At 38.8% G+C, this 13,829-nt stretch overlaps 1 protein-coding gene across 1 annotated transcript in view; it reads right to left on the minus strand.

The window, feature by feature from the left end:
- Window positions 1-13,829, minus strand: part of TTBK2 (tau tubulin kinase 2) — a 92,954-nt gene that overhangs the window by 17,078 nt on the left and 62,047 nt on the right. The window contains exons 10-12 of the mRNA XM_080930814.1: window positions 12,875-13,000; window positions 3,335-3,492; window positions 1,131-1,347 (exon numbers count right to left, since the gene is read on the minus strand). Of these exons, the coding sequence (XP_080786940.1) occupies window positions 1,131-1,347; window positions 3,335-3,492; window positions 12,875-13,000 (501 nt within the window). The remainder of the gene's footprint in view (window positions 1-1,130; window positions 1,348-3,334; window positions 3,493-12,874; window positions 13,001-13,829) is intronic.

Below are 13,829 nucleotides of genomic sequence, written 5' to 3' on the forward strand. Positions count from 1 at the left end.
AGTTTATGGTCAAGTGTGATCTGTGATCCTCTCCTGTTCACCTCGTTGGAGACAGTTCACCAAGGCTGTGAACAGAGCTGCACTGATCAGAGTCAAGAAAGGGTACAGAGCTCTGTCATGTCATCTGGAAAGATGATCCACTTCTGTTCTACAGATATTTCTTTTCTGTTTGTCATATGACTTCCCTCCTGCCTCCTTTCCTCCACCCTTTTATGGTGGTTGTAGAAACAGAACCCAGAACCTTACATATGTTAGGCAAGTGCTTTACCACTGACTCCCACTCATGCTCCTGACTTATTTTTAATTATCTATTTTTTCTATAACATATCCTGAATATTAATGCTTGGTCTCTAAACCTGAGCACTTTGGACCACATTAGCTAAAAGACCACAGTTCTAAAGTAAATATCAAGGGAGGTTGGAGAGATGGCTTAATGGAGATAGCAGAGAAGATCACTTGCTACTTGTAGAGCACCAGGGTTTAGTTCCTGGCATTTACATGATGGCTCACAACCATCCATAACTCCAGTACCAGCAGACCCAACGCCTTCTTCTGACCTCCACAGACACATATGAAAACATACATACATGTAGGTAAAGAAGCAATATACATAAAAAATCTTCAGAAGTTTTAAAATAAAATAAGTAGTGGTACTTTGTTGTACTTTACACTCAAAATTGAGAATCATAAGCTGGTGGGATGATTTAGTGGATGGCATTTCCTTTTTCTAATGAAAATAAAGTTATATCATTTACTCCCTTCCCTTTCCTCCCTCCAACCTTCCTCATGAACTATTGCCTCCTTAACTCTCAATTCATGGTGTCTATTTCTTTAAACATCATTACATAAACATGTATATATCTTCCTAAATACATAAACCAACCTGTTTGGTCCCTATGATATTGTGTGTGTATATATGTATAATTTCAGGGCTGAACACTTGCTGTTGGGTAATCAATCTGAGGGCTCCTCCCTGGTGTGACTAGGATGACCAGGGTTTGAGCTCCTGGACTAACATGATGGAAAGAACAATACTTACACACACACCGCTCTTTCTCTCAACTGTACACCAGTAAGAGAAGAGTAGTAAGTACATAGAAAGATTTACTTCGTACGTAAGAAATACACACTTTACAAGTGCCGAGCTTTGTCTTGTTCTTGTTGATATCCATCTCTTCCCAGACATCCTTTTCTTGAGGGCGAGGGTGCCCCAGAGAGCCAGGCAGTTTATCTGGTGATACACCAACAGGGATTCCATTCTCCCCATCACTAAGCTGTTCATCTGGAAACACTTCATCTGTGTTTTCTCGAAGCAAGTCCCCGGGGATGGGGGTGGCATTTGCAATTCTGAAAAGTTAGGAGAGGAAATCAGAAAACTTCAAAAGACCAGAATAAAGAGTTACCAGAAGACTGTATTACATTTTTGTCTCTAAGTGATAAGTCTATACATAATTAAGAGCTAAATAAAACCTAAAACTCTTTTAACACTAATTTTATGTTAATACTGAAAAATGAACATTTTTCTAAATTAGAAAAAGTTAAAATTTCCAATGTGACTTTTAATGTAAATCTTAATACAACTCACTGATTTGACAATCCCCCTTTTTCCCCCCAAGATAGCGTTTCTCTGTGTAGCCCTGGCTGTCCTGGAACTTGCTTTGTAGATCAGGCTGGCCCTGAACCCACAGAGGTCTGCCTGCCTCTGCCTCCTGAGTTTTGAGACTAAAGGCGTGCACCACCACTGGCCAACAGGCATTTTAAGAGCCTGAGACACCTGCTCTACTTCCCATGACGTTCTCATCAATAAAATAAAATAAAATGATTTGCCATTTTTGCCAATAATGAAAACAATTATAGGGAAGTACTAAGTGCTATAAGTAAATAAATAAGGGTGAGGTGACTTGTTGGTATGAAATGTGTACTACTGTTTATTTTGCTCAACATGTTTTGGTCATTTTTACCTCTGGAACTCATCCCCATCATCGTACCCACTGTGTTTCATGTTCTCTCTTTCTTTCTTAAAAGAAACTCCCACATTGTCATACAACCTATAATTTTTATTTTTTAAGAGTTATTTATTTATTATATATAAGTACACTGTTGCTGTCTTCAGACATACCAGAAGAGGGCATTAGATGGTTGTGAGCCACCATGTGGTTGCTGGGAACTGAATCCAGGACCTCAGGAAGAGCAGCCAGTGCTCTTAACCTCTGAGCCATCTCTCTAGCCCCCCGTTCTTTTTCTGTATCTTAAAAAAACAAAAATGGGCTGGAGAGATGGCCCAGAGGTTAAAAGCACTGGCTGTTCTTCCAGAGATCCTGAGTTCAATTCCCAGAACCCACATGGTGGTTCATGCCCATGTATCTGGTACTCTCTTGTAGCTTGCAGGCATAAATGCAAACAGAACACCGTATATATAATAAATCTTTTTTTTTTAAGGATGTGGTTCCCACACAGTTAAAAAACAAAACAAACAAAAAACTCTACATAAACACAGGAATGAAAATCAACAGGCAAACAATCACTAAGACAAAAGAAAGTTCCAGAAACAGAACTCACTCCGAAAGACCTGTGTACTCACTTGTGTAAGGCCTGAGGCAACAAAGGAGAAAACCCTCTAGTTTTCCCTGTGGGGAAACTAGAAATTCTGAAATTACAGAATTCATACAGTTCTACATGAGAAAAATACAAAATATGAATAGGTACTTGTCTATACATTCCCTTTTCCTTTCTTTTGCTCAATAAATACTAAAATATTCCTGAGCTGGAGAGATGGCTCAGTGGTTAAGAGCACTGACTGATCTTCCATAGGTCCTGAGTTCAAATTTCAGCAACTACATGGTGGCTCACAACCATCTGTAATGGGACCTAATGCCCTCTTCTGGTGTGTCTGAAGACAGCTACACTATACTCACATAAAATTAAACAAAAAAACAAAAAAAATTAAAAAACCAAAAATAGACAGAAAGATATACAGACAAGAAAGATCATATAAAGTTAGTAATGATTAACAAAAATAAATAAGCAACATAATAAAACATAAAAAAGAAAAAAAATAATTATAACTCATTTCTTCCAGATTCCCACTATATTTTTTAACAAAAAAAAATTGTTTTCTCTATTTTAAACAAAACCTACTGTACCTGTGCTAGCAACAAGTCACATTAGCTCTAAACTCCCATTTCATAGAAGGTATTTTCTGAATTAAGTAATTCAAAGCAAAAATGAGGAAAAGATTATTTCAAGGAAATGTTCAAGTTGAGGGACTCAGGGTAGACTAAAGGAAATTCTTGCATTTAGAAAGGCAGCATTCTCTGAGCTGTGTAGGACATACCCAATCGCAGCAGGAGTCAGGCGGGTGTGTAGCTGAGGGGTGGCAGAAGTGGTGGTGGTTGTTAGGGAGCCGTCGGTTCCACTCTTCTCCCAGTCAAAAGGGTCACTCTCAATCACACCAAAGGTCTTGATGCTATTGTCAAACACGGATGTTAGAAGCTAAACCACAAAGGAAAAAAAAAAAAACTAGAGTGAGTCAACAGCAATCCAGGCATGCTCATCTAAAGCAGATCCTTTTAAAAGGATTTATAATGAGATTAACTTTAAAATCAATGGTTTAAAGAGGAAAACAAACTGGGACCATGTGTATGATGATAAGAAATTAATGTTAATTAATTAACTAATGCTGACTGTGGTACTAGTATGTAGTTGTAGGAAATATTTTATTTACAGAAGATAAACCACTTATTTGGCTATTTATGCATTTGTGAAGTGGACATTTTTCTATGGCCCAACCTATGTAAGTAGCCAGTAGTTATAGGTGGGATGCCCAAGGTAAGAGCATATAGCAACTCCTTGATCTCTCTTTGTGTTGTCTTTTTAAAAACATCTTTTTTAAGCCAGACAATGGTGGTGCATACCTTTAACCCAAGCACTGGGGAAGCAGAATTAGGTGGATTTCTGTGAGTTCAAGGCCAGCATGGTTTACAGATGAAATTCCAGGACAGCTACACAGAGAAACCCTGTCTCAACAAACAAACAAACAAACAAAACAAAACAAAAAAAAAATCCAAAAACCCCAATCACACACACAAAAACTTTTATGTGTATGTATGTGTTTATATACACAAATAGTCAAATTTATGCTTTTAGTTTGGCTTGTTTCAAACATAATTTCATTCTTACCTATATCTGTCCATATGTCCTATTTTCAATTTTGTTAGTATAGTTTTGTTCTTTAATTGTTTCTCTTACTCTGCTAGTATCCTGTTCTCTGAAATTCATGTTCATAGTTCCTGCTCCAGACCTAAACCAATACTTTTGTTGGAGCATTCTGCCAACATCCTTGAGCTTTAAAAAGATGACTCTGGCTATTAAGTGGACAACAGATGCCAGAAATAGCCAGTGATGGTAGGACCAGTGAGGAGCATGATTACAGTTAAACCAGCATGATTACATGAACATGATAAGTGATTTGAAGGTGATTTGGAAAAGAGCCCAAAGATCTTGCTGACAAAGCTAATGAAGGCTAAGTCGGTTCTGTCCCAAGCCGCTGCACAGACAGCCTTGCAATGCAAACTGGGGTGTTTGGTGACTGGGATATTCTGCAGAGTAGGCTGGTGAGTAATTAACATATAAACACCACCATTTACAGTTGTAGGACCAGTGAAAAGACAATTGACCTTATCAAGGAGGTGAAGCCCAAACCCTACAATGTAGAGTTCTAAAGCTAACTCAAGGAAGCATGTGTCAATAAGGAACATCAAATACTATCACATAAGTCTATCATTCCTAGTATTTAATTTTTTAACCTACTATAAAACACAGGAAATCAGCATATGTCTGATCTTATTCATCACTCTTATCTTCAGGAAGTTACCTTACAAATAATGGTTATTTTATGTATATACTACAGACACACCAGAAGAGGGCACCAGATCCCACTACAGATGGTTATGAGCCAGGATGTGGTTGCTGGAGTTTGAACTCAGGACCTTTAGGAAGAGCAGTCAGTGTTCTTAACCACTGAGCCATCTCTCCAGCCCAATAGTTATTTTAAAAATATTTCAAGAATTAGTATCAGCAAAAATATTTACTAAAAGATTTGGATAACTTTAACTTTCACTTACACAAAGGAAAAATGATATAGAAAAAAAAATGGAGAGGAAAGGAATTAGAAAAGGTATGATTATAAAATCTTGGAAATTATTTTGGTGCAAATTTTTTTAATATAGATTACCTGTTTTACAGCTGAGGGTACCACAGAACACTCAAAGTATAGGGTTACAGAAAACAAAGAGGGCTGGGCATGTAGCTCAGTTGTATAGTACTTCCCTCGAGGGCTCTGAATCTATGAACCTGTGGACCATGTTGCAGAAGGGGAGGAGGGAAGGGAAACAGAGAGGAAAGGAAGGAAGGAGACTGGGTACACCCAGGATTTTCTAAGTCAAGGTTCTCATGAATTCTTTCCAAACTTTCAATCACCATTAATTATTCCTCCTGTGTATGTGATGATGTGCATGTGGTACAACCTACCAAATTCAGTTTAAAGCAGCCTATTTTTTGTTAAACAATATTTTATTGATATACATAAACATCTATTTTATTGATATACAATAAAATGAATTTTTAAAGCACATTATTCAAGACAAAGAAAGGGAAAACAAAATGAGATTCTGAGTAATTTGAATATTCTATTTCTTCTTTGTAGTTTCAAAATGTTTGTGTATTATTTTTTGAATTTAACTAAATGTGTTTTCTAATGCAGCCCCCAAAGGTTTTTGACACTGGCTTTCAGCAGTCATGAGACACAGACCCAGTGGATGACTGCTCCTCTCGACCTTACCACAGACTACAATCAATAACACTGTCACTTATCTCCATATAAAATTTCAACTTGCCATTTGAAGAACATGGAAACAGGAGTTATCTGTATATCACTGAGGAGCTTGACTTCACTATTTTAACTGAATCGTTGGAAACTAATGGATGAGTATGCACTTACCCAGAGTGTAACGCCAACATTGGCTTGGCTAATGCAAAGAAAGTGACTCACTTTAGTGATATATAAGTAGACCAAACAGGTAAAAAAAAAAAATGCACATATTCTTTGCTTCCCTACTCTTTGGAGTATTTCAACCATATGAGAGCAAAAACCAAAAGGTGTACTACACTCATCCTCTGGGGAACAGACCCAGCAAAGCAGAAGACCGCAAAGAAAAACAATCAGGAAGATACACAACATTAGCTGTGTTTCAAGGCTTCTGTTTTTAGTATTTTTAAAGCTTCTTTAATTTAAATGTTATGTGTATGAACAATTGCCTGCATTTATTGTATATGTACCGTGTGTGCCTGGTACCTAAGGAGACCAGAAAAGGGCACGAGATCCACTGGAACAGGAGTTGCAGACAACTGTGACTCACAAAGGTGCTGAAGCACAGCCTAAACAGTAGGGGCACAGCATGTGGCTTGGATGCGACTTTCATCACAGGGCAGGCACAGCACAAAGCTTGAGTGTGGGTATTAGGTGACATTCCAGAGCACTATCTTCTAAGCCAAATAGCAGCATCTTAACCAGACCTGCAATGTCTGCTCAGAAAAGCTCTTAGCTAGGCTTACTGACTGCTGATGCTCCTTCATAGAAGAGTGTCCAATGTACTTCTGAAGACAATGCAGCCACTCCTCCCACAGTTGTATGCAAATCTGTGCTGGGGGCATGTGTCCTTGAGGGGAAGAGCTACACTATAGAGACTGAGGAAGACATCATTCATCCAGAGTGAAGATGTCCTTTCTAGTACAGCTGCTCTCCGGCCACCACTCTCCTGTCATGAACTCTCAGTCAGGTGCTACAAGCAAGCCCAATAACCTAAGTTTACTGGCTGGCCCTCATGGTGAACTCTGCTGAAACTGAACTCTGCTTTGTCAATGACATTGGTTAGTCTCCCATGAGAAAATTCTCACAATAGATCATAAATTTGTTAGTTTTAATGTTTCATGGTTGTACTGGCTGGTTTTCTGTCAACTTGACACAAGATGGAGTTATCATAGAGAAAGGAGCTTCCCTTGAGGAAATCTCTCCATGAGATCCAGCTGTAAGGCATTTTCTCAACTAGTGATCAAGGGGGGAGGGCCCAGCCCATTGTGGGTGGAGCCATCCCTGGCCCAGCCCATTGTGGGTGGAGCCATCCCTGGCCCAGCCCATTGTGGGTGGTGCCATCCCTGGGCTGGTAGACCTGGGTTCTATAAGAAAGCAGGCTGAGCAAGCCAGGGGAAGCAAGCCAGTAAACAACATCCCTCCATGGCCTCTGTATCAGCTCCTGCTTCCTGACCTGCTTGGGTTCCAGTCCTGACTTCCTTTGGTGATGAACAGCAGTGTGGACGTGTAAGCTGAATAAACCCTTTCCTCCCTAACTTGCTTTTTGGTCATGATGCTTTGTGCAGAAATAGAAACCCTGACTAAGACAATGGTATAAAGAAAATCAGTAAATAGAAGAAAATGTTAGCTGAATGAAAAATGGAACTATAACATAATGGCCCCTTCTTCCTTCCTGAAGGGGTGGGGAAGCAGGGAGGCAGGGGTATCTCTGTAAATTCCAGGCCAACCTGGTCTTCATAGATTTCATGGATAGTCAGGGCTACATTGAGAGACCTTGTCTCAAACAAACAAATAACAAAAAGTTCAGCTCAAGAAATTACTTCTGAGGGCTAGAGAAATGTCTCAGTGGTTAAGAGAACTGACAGCTCTTCCAGAGGTCCCGAGTTCATATCCCAGAAACCACATGGTGGCTCACAACCATCTGTAATGAGATCTGGTGTCCTCTTCTATCATGCAGGCATACATGCAAATACAGTATTCATATACATAAAATATGTAAATAAAAATACTTTAGGAAATTAGTCCAATATAGTAGAAAATGAAGGAACTGGAGAAAACATCTGGCCTGGGTTATCAAATAACTAATGATAAGTAATGTTAGGACAAACAGGCATTCCAGGAAAGAAATGCTAGGGATGAGGGATGGGAGCCCTACCTGACAACTTCAAGCCCCATCACACAATAAAAGGAGAGAAGGTCACAACAGTAGGGACTAGAAATGACCTACTCCACCACACATATCTAAATCAAGGCCATCATTGTCTCTATCTTCCTGGCTACTCCACTGCAAGTAGAACTTGACCAGGGTGACTGAGTTTTGGCTAGTAAGCCGATATTATAGACAAACATCCATACCTGCTCTTCCCCTGACTACAAAAGCCTGTATGCACAAGAAACCACTTGAGAGTTGCCTAGCAAAGCCACAACAAACTGATTTGTGTATTACATAATCAAGAAGTCCACATAGTGCTTAGACATGCATTGCCTCTTCTCTTCCCACTGCACTGCCTCAACATCTCCCAACTCAAGTCTCTTTTGCTTTATTGGAATGCATACAGCTGAAAGAGTATCTCCTTATGATATTTGTTCCAAGCCTGACAGTAGAATTTGATTGTTGGACTCCACACGTAAAAGGAGGAAGCTGGCTCCTACACTTTGTCCTTTGATCTACACAAGCATCCTGGTGTGTGCACCTCCTTACATATAAATATGTAAATGTAAATTTAAAAAGAAACAAAAGAGCTGAAGAGATGGCTCAGTGGTTAAGAGCACTGACTGCTCTTCCAGAGGTCCTGAGTTCAATTCCCAGCAACCACATGGTGGCTCACAACCATCTGTAATGGGATCCAATTCCCTCTTCTGGTGTGTCTGAAGACAGTTACAGCATACTCACATAAAACAACTAAATCTTTAAAAAATAAATAAATAAAAGGAAACAAAGAAGATCAACAAACTTTTGGGGATTTTTGTTGTTGTCGTCATCATTTTTTAACACTTGCAAGGCTTCCTGTTCACTTCGGATAAAATTCAAACTTCTTGAAACGGTTTATAAAGCTCTATATCATCTGGCTTCTTTCTCCAACCTCAAACCATTTATCCCTTTCATTTACTATATTGAGCTCTTATTTCAATCCCCTTCTTCCTTCAAGATTTACACATAGGCTTACATCTGCTTGCAACATTCTTTCTCTTAGTTTTCTTCTCCAAAGGACCAACACAGTCTGGCATTTGGGATGGAGGGTACTACCAAAACACCTAGATTGCCTCTTGTTACTCTCTAACTAAGCATCCTTTGCTTTAAGCAGCCCCTTAATACCTCACGGTCACACATGATCAGGAATTGGGGTATAGATTAGTAGCAGAGTGCTTATTCAGCAAAGACAAGGCTCTGTGCTGGCCCCAGCACCAAAAAAAAAAAAAAAAAAAAAAAAAAAAAAAAAAAAAAAAAAAAAAAATCCCAAACCCCTCAAACAAACAAACAAACAAAAAAAAAAAAATCATAGGAAACAGACAATATCAAATCACAGAATCCCACAACTGCTGTCAATTCCCCAAAGCCAAAGGTAAGACATTTATCTTGGGAGGAGGATGCAAGGGCAAATGGCAGACATGAGGGGATGGGGAGATGAGCAGGACTGGGGTGCACATTGTGAAACTCACAAGGAATCAATAAAGTTAAAAAAAAGAACCTGATAGGAATACAGACTCAGAATATAGATACTAAGTATTGGTGGATATAATTTTCCAAAACAACACAACACTCTCATTTTCTGGTTGTTGAAACAGTGTTACTACACCACAAGCTGACTTCAAACAGTGTTCTTCCTACCTCAGCTTCCAATGTGCTGGGATTAGAGCTATGAACCACTGCATCTGGTTAGAAACTTTTTAAAAGGAAAGCTTTATGTTTATTTTAAGTGAAACATATATAAAAGGTTTTTGATAGATGATAAAATAGCTAACTTCTGTAGGTCTACATCTACTGTTAGAATATGCAGTATAGGCTATCGGATAAGGTATTATCCCTGTGTGACCAGAAAAGATAATAATGACCCATACAGTTTCCTTAAGCTTTATTCACAAAACATATACATTCTAAGTGGAAGTTGACTGACATTTTCTGATTATATGTTTTCGAACTTTAGTCTTGGCTCTGACTATGAAACTGGAAATACTGCGATCCAGCTAGGGAGTCAGCCATGCTGCTCATGCTGGGACGCTGGAGGAAGACTGTTCTTGTTAACTATGTGGCCATACTGTGAAGAATCCCAGGAAAGAGTAATCAAAATCACATTTAGAAATTACAACTTTCCTAAGACAGTCTCACCGTGGGACCTTGGCTGGCCTAAACTCACCATATAAATCAGAGTGGCCTTGAACTCACAAAATCCACCTGTTTTGCCTACTTAATGCTGGTGTTAAAGGTGTACACTACTATGTTTAGCTCAGGAATAACCTACAGATTGAGATCAACTATATGGAAAGCAAGTTCACAAGAATGTTCAGATTCAATATAGGTTCTTCTCAAATGAAGATGATAACAGTGCTGTGTAAAAGCTGCAAGACAGTAAGGCTGACAAGCTCAGATCTTTTTGAAAACGGATGTCACTCTGACACTGGTCACCAAAACACCCAACCAATCACATCAACATTCCTCACTTACACTCTCCCATCACCTGTTCTCCCACTCATTGCTTATGAAACTTCAGAGAGCAGAAAAGAATCAGATTATATACACTGTGTAAGACAGCTATGTCTACTCTATCCCTCCCCAAGTAAAAACAAAAAAAAAAACCAAAAAAACCATACTTTGTTCTATTACTAAGTGATAGAGATGACCCTTAGAGAATATCAAAATAAAAAACTTATAATGTGAATCATCTTCATTTCAGAAAAAAAGTATATAAAATGCAAATATAAGAGGAACATTTCAAGGGCTGAGGAGATGACTCAGCAGTTAAGAACACTTACTGTTCTTCCAGACAAGCAGTTTGATTCCCAACACCCACAGGGTGGCTCACAACCATCTGTGACTTCAGTTCTAAGGTGTGCTGGCTAATTTATTCAATTTGCTACAAGCCAGAGTCACCAGAGGGAAAGCAGCTCCAAATGAGAAAATGCTTCCTTAAGATGGTGCTGCAGAAAACCTTGTAGATCATTTTCATAATTAGGGCTTGATGTGGAAAGGCCCAGTCCATTGTGGGTGGTGCCATCCCTCAGCTGGTAGTTCTTGGTCTATAAGAAAGTAAGCTTAGCAAGCTAGGAAGAGTAAGCAAGTCAGTAGCACTCCTCCATGGCCTCTGCATCAGCTCCTGCCTTCAAGTGCCTGCCCTGTTTGAGTTCCTGTCCTGACTTCCTTTGATGATGAACCAAAGTGTGAGCCAAATAACCTTTTTCTCCCCAAGTTGCTTTGGCCATAGTGTTTCACCCTGGCAATAGTAACTCAAACTAAAGCCCAAATCAAAGCCCAAACCAACAACTTCAGCAGACACCAGGCATAGACATACATGTTGGCAAAATATCCATTACATATAAAATAAATAAATATTTTAATGAGGAAAAAGGGATACTTTTGCTGGGTGTGGTAGTTTAAATATGCTTGGCCAAGGGGGTTGCACTACTAGGATGCTGGTTTTGTTGAAGGAAGTGTGTCACTGTAGGAGTGCATGGGCTTTGAGGCCCTCCTTCTAGCTGCTTGCAAGACAGTCTTCTATTTGCCTTCAGAACAAGATGTAGAACTCTCAGCTCCTCCAGTACCATGCCTGCTTGGATGCTGCCATGCTTCCTACCATGATGATAATGACTGAACCTCAGAACCTGTAAGCCAACCCCAATTAAATGTTGTCCTTTATGAGAGCTGCAGTATGCCTGCTCACAGCAGTAGAACCCTCACTAAGACACTGGACAGAGTGGGAACAGTATGATCCCAGCACTCTGGAAGACTGAGGCAAGAGAAATGCAAACATGAAGCCAACCTGAGCTACATAGTTGAGACTGTCTTAAAAACAAACACAAAAACCAACACTAAAAACCTCAAATACTGTATTATTTCTATTTGTTAGACAATCTGTGTAATTTATTTTATCAATAGCGATATGGGAAGAAAAGTTCGCTCACTTAGGTCTCCCAGACTCAAGGTTTGTTGACTGCTTTATATTATTTAAATAATAGCTCTAATTTAACAAAAAATAATTACTATATGAAAATAAATTAACTTTGGGATAGGTATGGACACTGGCAACACTAAAATTAAAAATTTCAACAGCAAGCAGCAAAGTCCAGTAGAAATACAATTATATTCTAATATGTTATTATTTTCTGTGGGGCTGCATTTATATTTCAGGAGTAAAGTTTCTCCATTAAGCTTTGGCCAGATTCTCTCTGTAACAAAGACAATTTAAGGCAAATTTAGCTGAATTTTAGAAAGGCCTATTAACTGCTCCTTACAGAATTAATTCGGTGGCCATAGATAAACAAAGCCAGTAACAAGAAATTGCTATAAAATTTATTATCATATCAGTGCTTCTCAACCTTTGTAACACTGCGACCCTTTAATACAGTTCCTCATGTCGTGGTGGCCCCCAACCATAAAATTATTTTGTTGCTATTTCATAACTGTAATTTTGCTGTTATAAATCATAATGTAAATATCTGTTTTCCAATAGTCTTAGACAACCCCTGTGAAGGGGTCATTTGACGCTCCCCAGCCCCAAAGGGGTCGTAAGGGTAAATCATATCAAGAACAGGAACATTTGCTAACTAGTAAGTCTGACAAATGAGGTCAAGTCATCCAAAGGACTCTGACTCTCATTCTCTATCTCAGGCATTTGCATGAATTTCACATCACCATCATCATGCTAATTTCACATTTCTTAGGCTATATTAAAATAATGTTATTCTAAGCACCTTTCAGACTTAAATCTGGCATTCTTAAATCTATAATGAGTAGTAACAAAGACTAATAGAAAGAAAAATCAATGTAAATAACTCACAAAGATGGTTTACCTGATAGTCTGGTTTTGTAAAATAATCCAAAGAGGAAATATGGTCAAGAAAGGTGCTGAATTCTGGAGGGAGGTGTTTCAACATAAGCCTGTGGTCATATCTCTCCTTAATGGAGCCTACTTGCTCCTGGAAGGGAAAGAGAACAGGAACCAGAGTCAGCTTCTCTCGGAAGCCATGCATTACACACTGACAATTAACGTCAAGAGAATGAAGCAGGCTATGGAATCAGTGTGCTATGGAGAACAAAGCTAGAATCAGTGCTCATGGATGGCTTTATATACAGTGCTTCAAAGTGAGAAGGGAAGATAATATAGCACAGACCTAACATTAAGACGAGTCTGTGCCAGTGAACTGATAGTCTCAAGAGTTCTGTAAACTGGGTCTACTATCCTTCATCAACATAGTATTTCCAGTTTTCCAAACAAAATAAACTGGTAATTAAAAACTAAAAGCTACAATTCACACCAGAAGAAATACTGTTCTTATATTCTCAATACATGTAAAAAAATCATAATTATCTCACTAATAGTTCACAGAAAGAAATATATATTGTAATGCAATGAAGTTCCTCGTAGAGTTTAAATTTCATATATAAGTGAATTTTCTTAAAAACTTAAAATAGGGTTTCAAGGGCTGGAGAGATGGCTCAGAGGTTAAGAGCACTGGCTGCTCTTCTAGAGGACCCGAGTCCAATTCCCAGCAACATCACATGATGACTCATAACCATCTTTAATGACATCTGATGCCCTCTTCTGGTGTGTCTGAACATAGCTACAGTGTATTCATACATGAAATAAATAAATCTTTAAAAAAATAGGATTTCAAATACAAAAATTATATACCTATGCAAGGGATATATGTGATTTTTTTCTTTTGTAGTGCTAGGAATTGAGTCCAGGGACTTACACATGCTAGGGACACTGTGCTGCCGAATCACATATCAGTGAATTTGAAT

This window comes from Micromys minutus (genome assembly GCF_963924665.1).
Source record: "Micromys minutus genome assembly, chromosome: 17".
NCBI classification, from domain to species: Eukaryota; Metazoa; Chordata; class Mammalia; order Rodentia; family Muridae; genus Micromys; species Micromys minutus.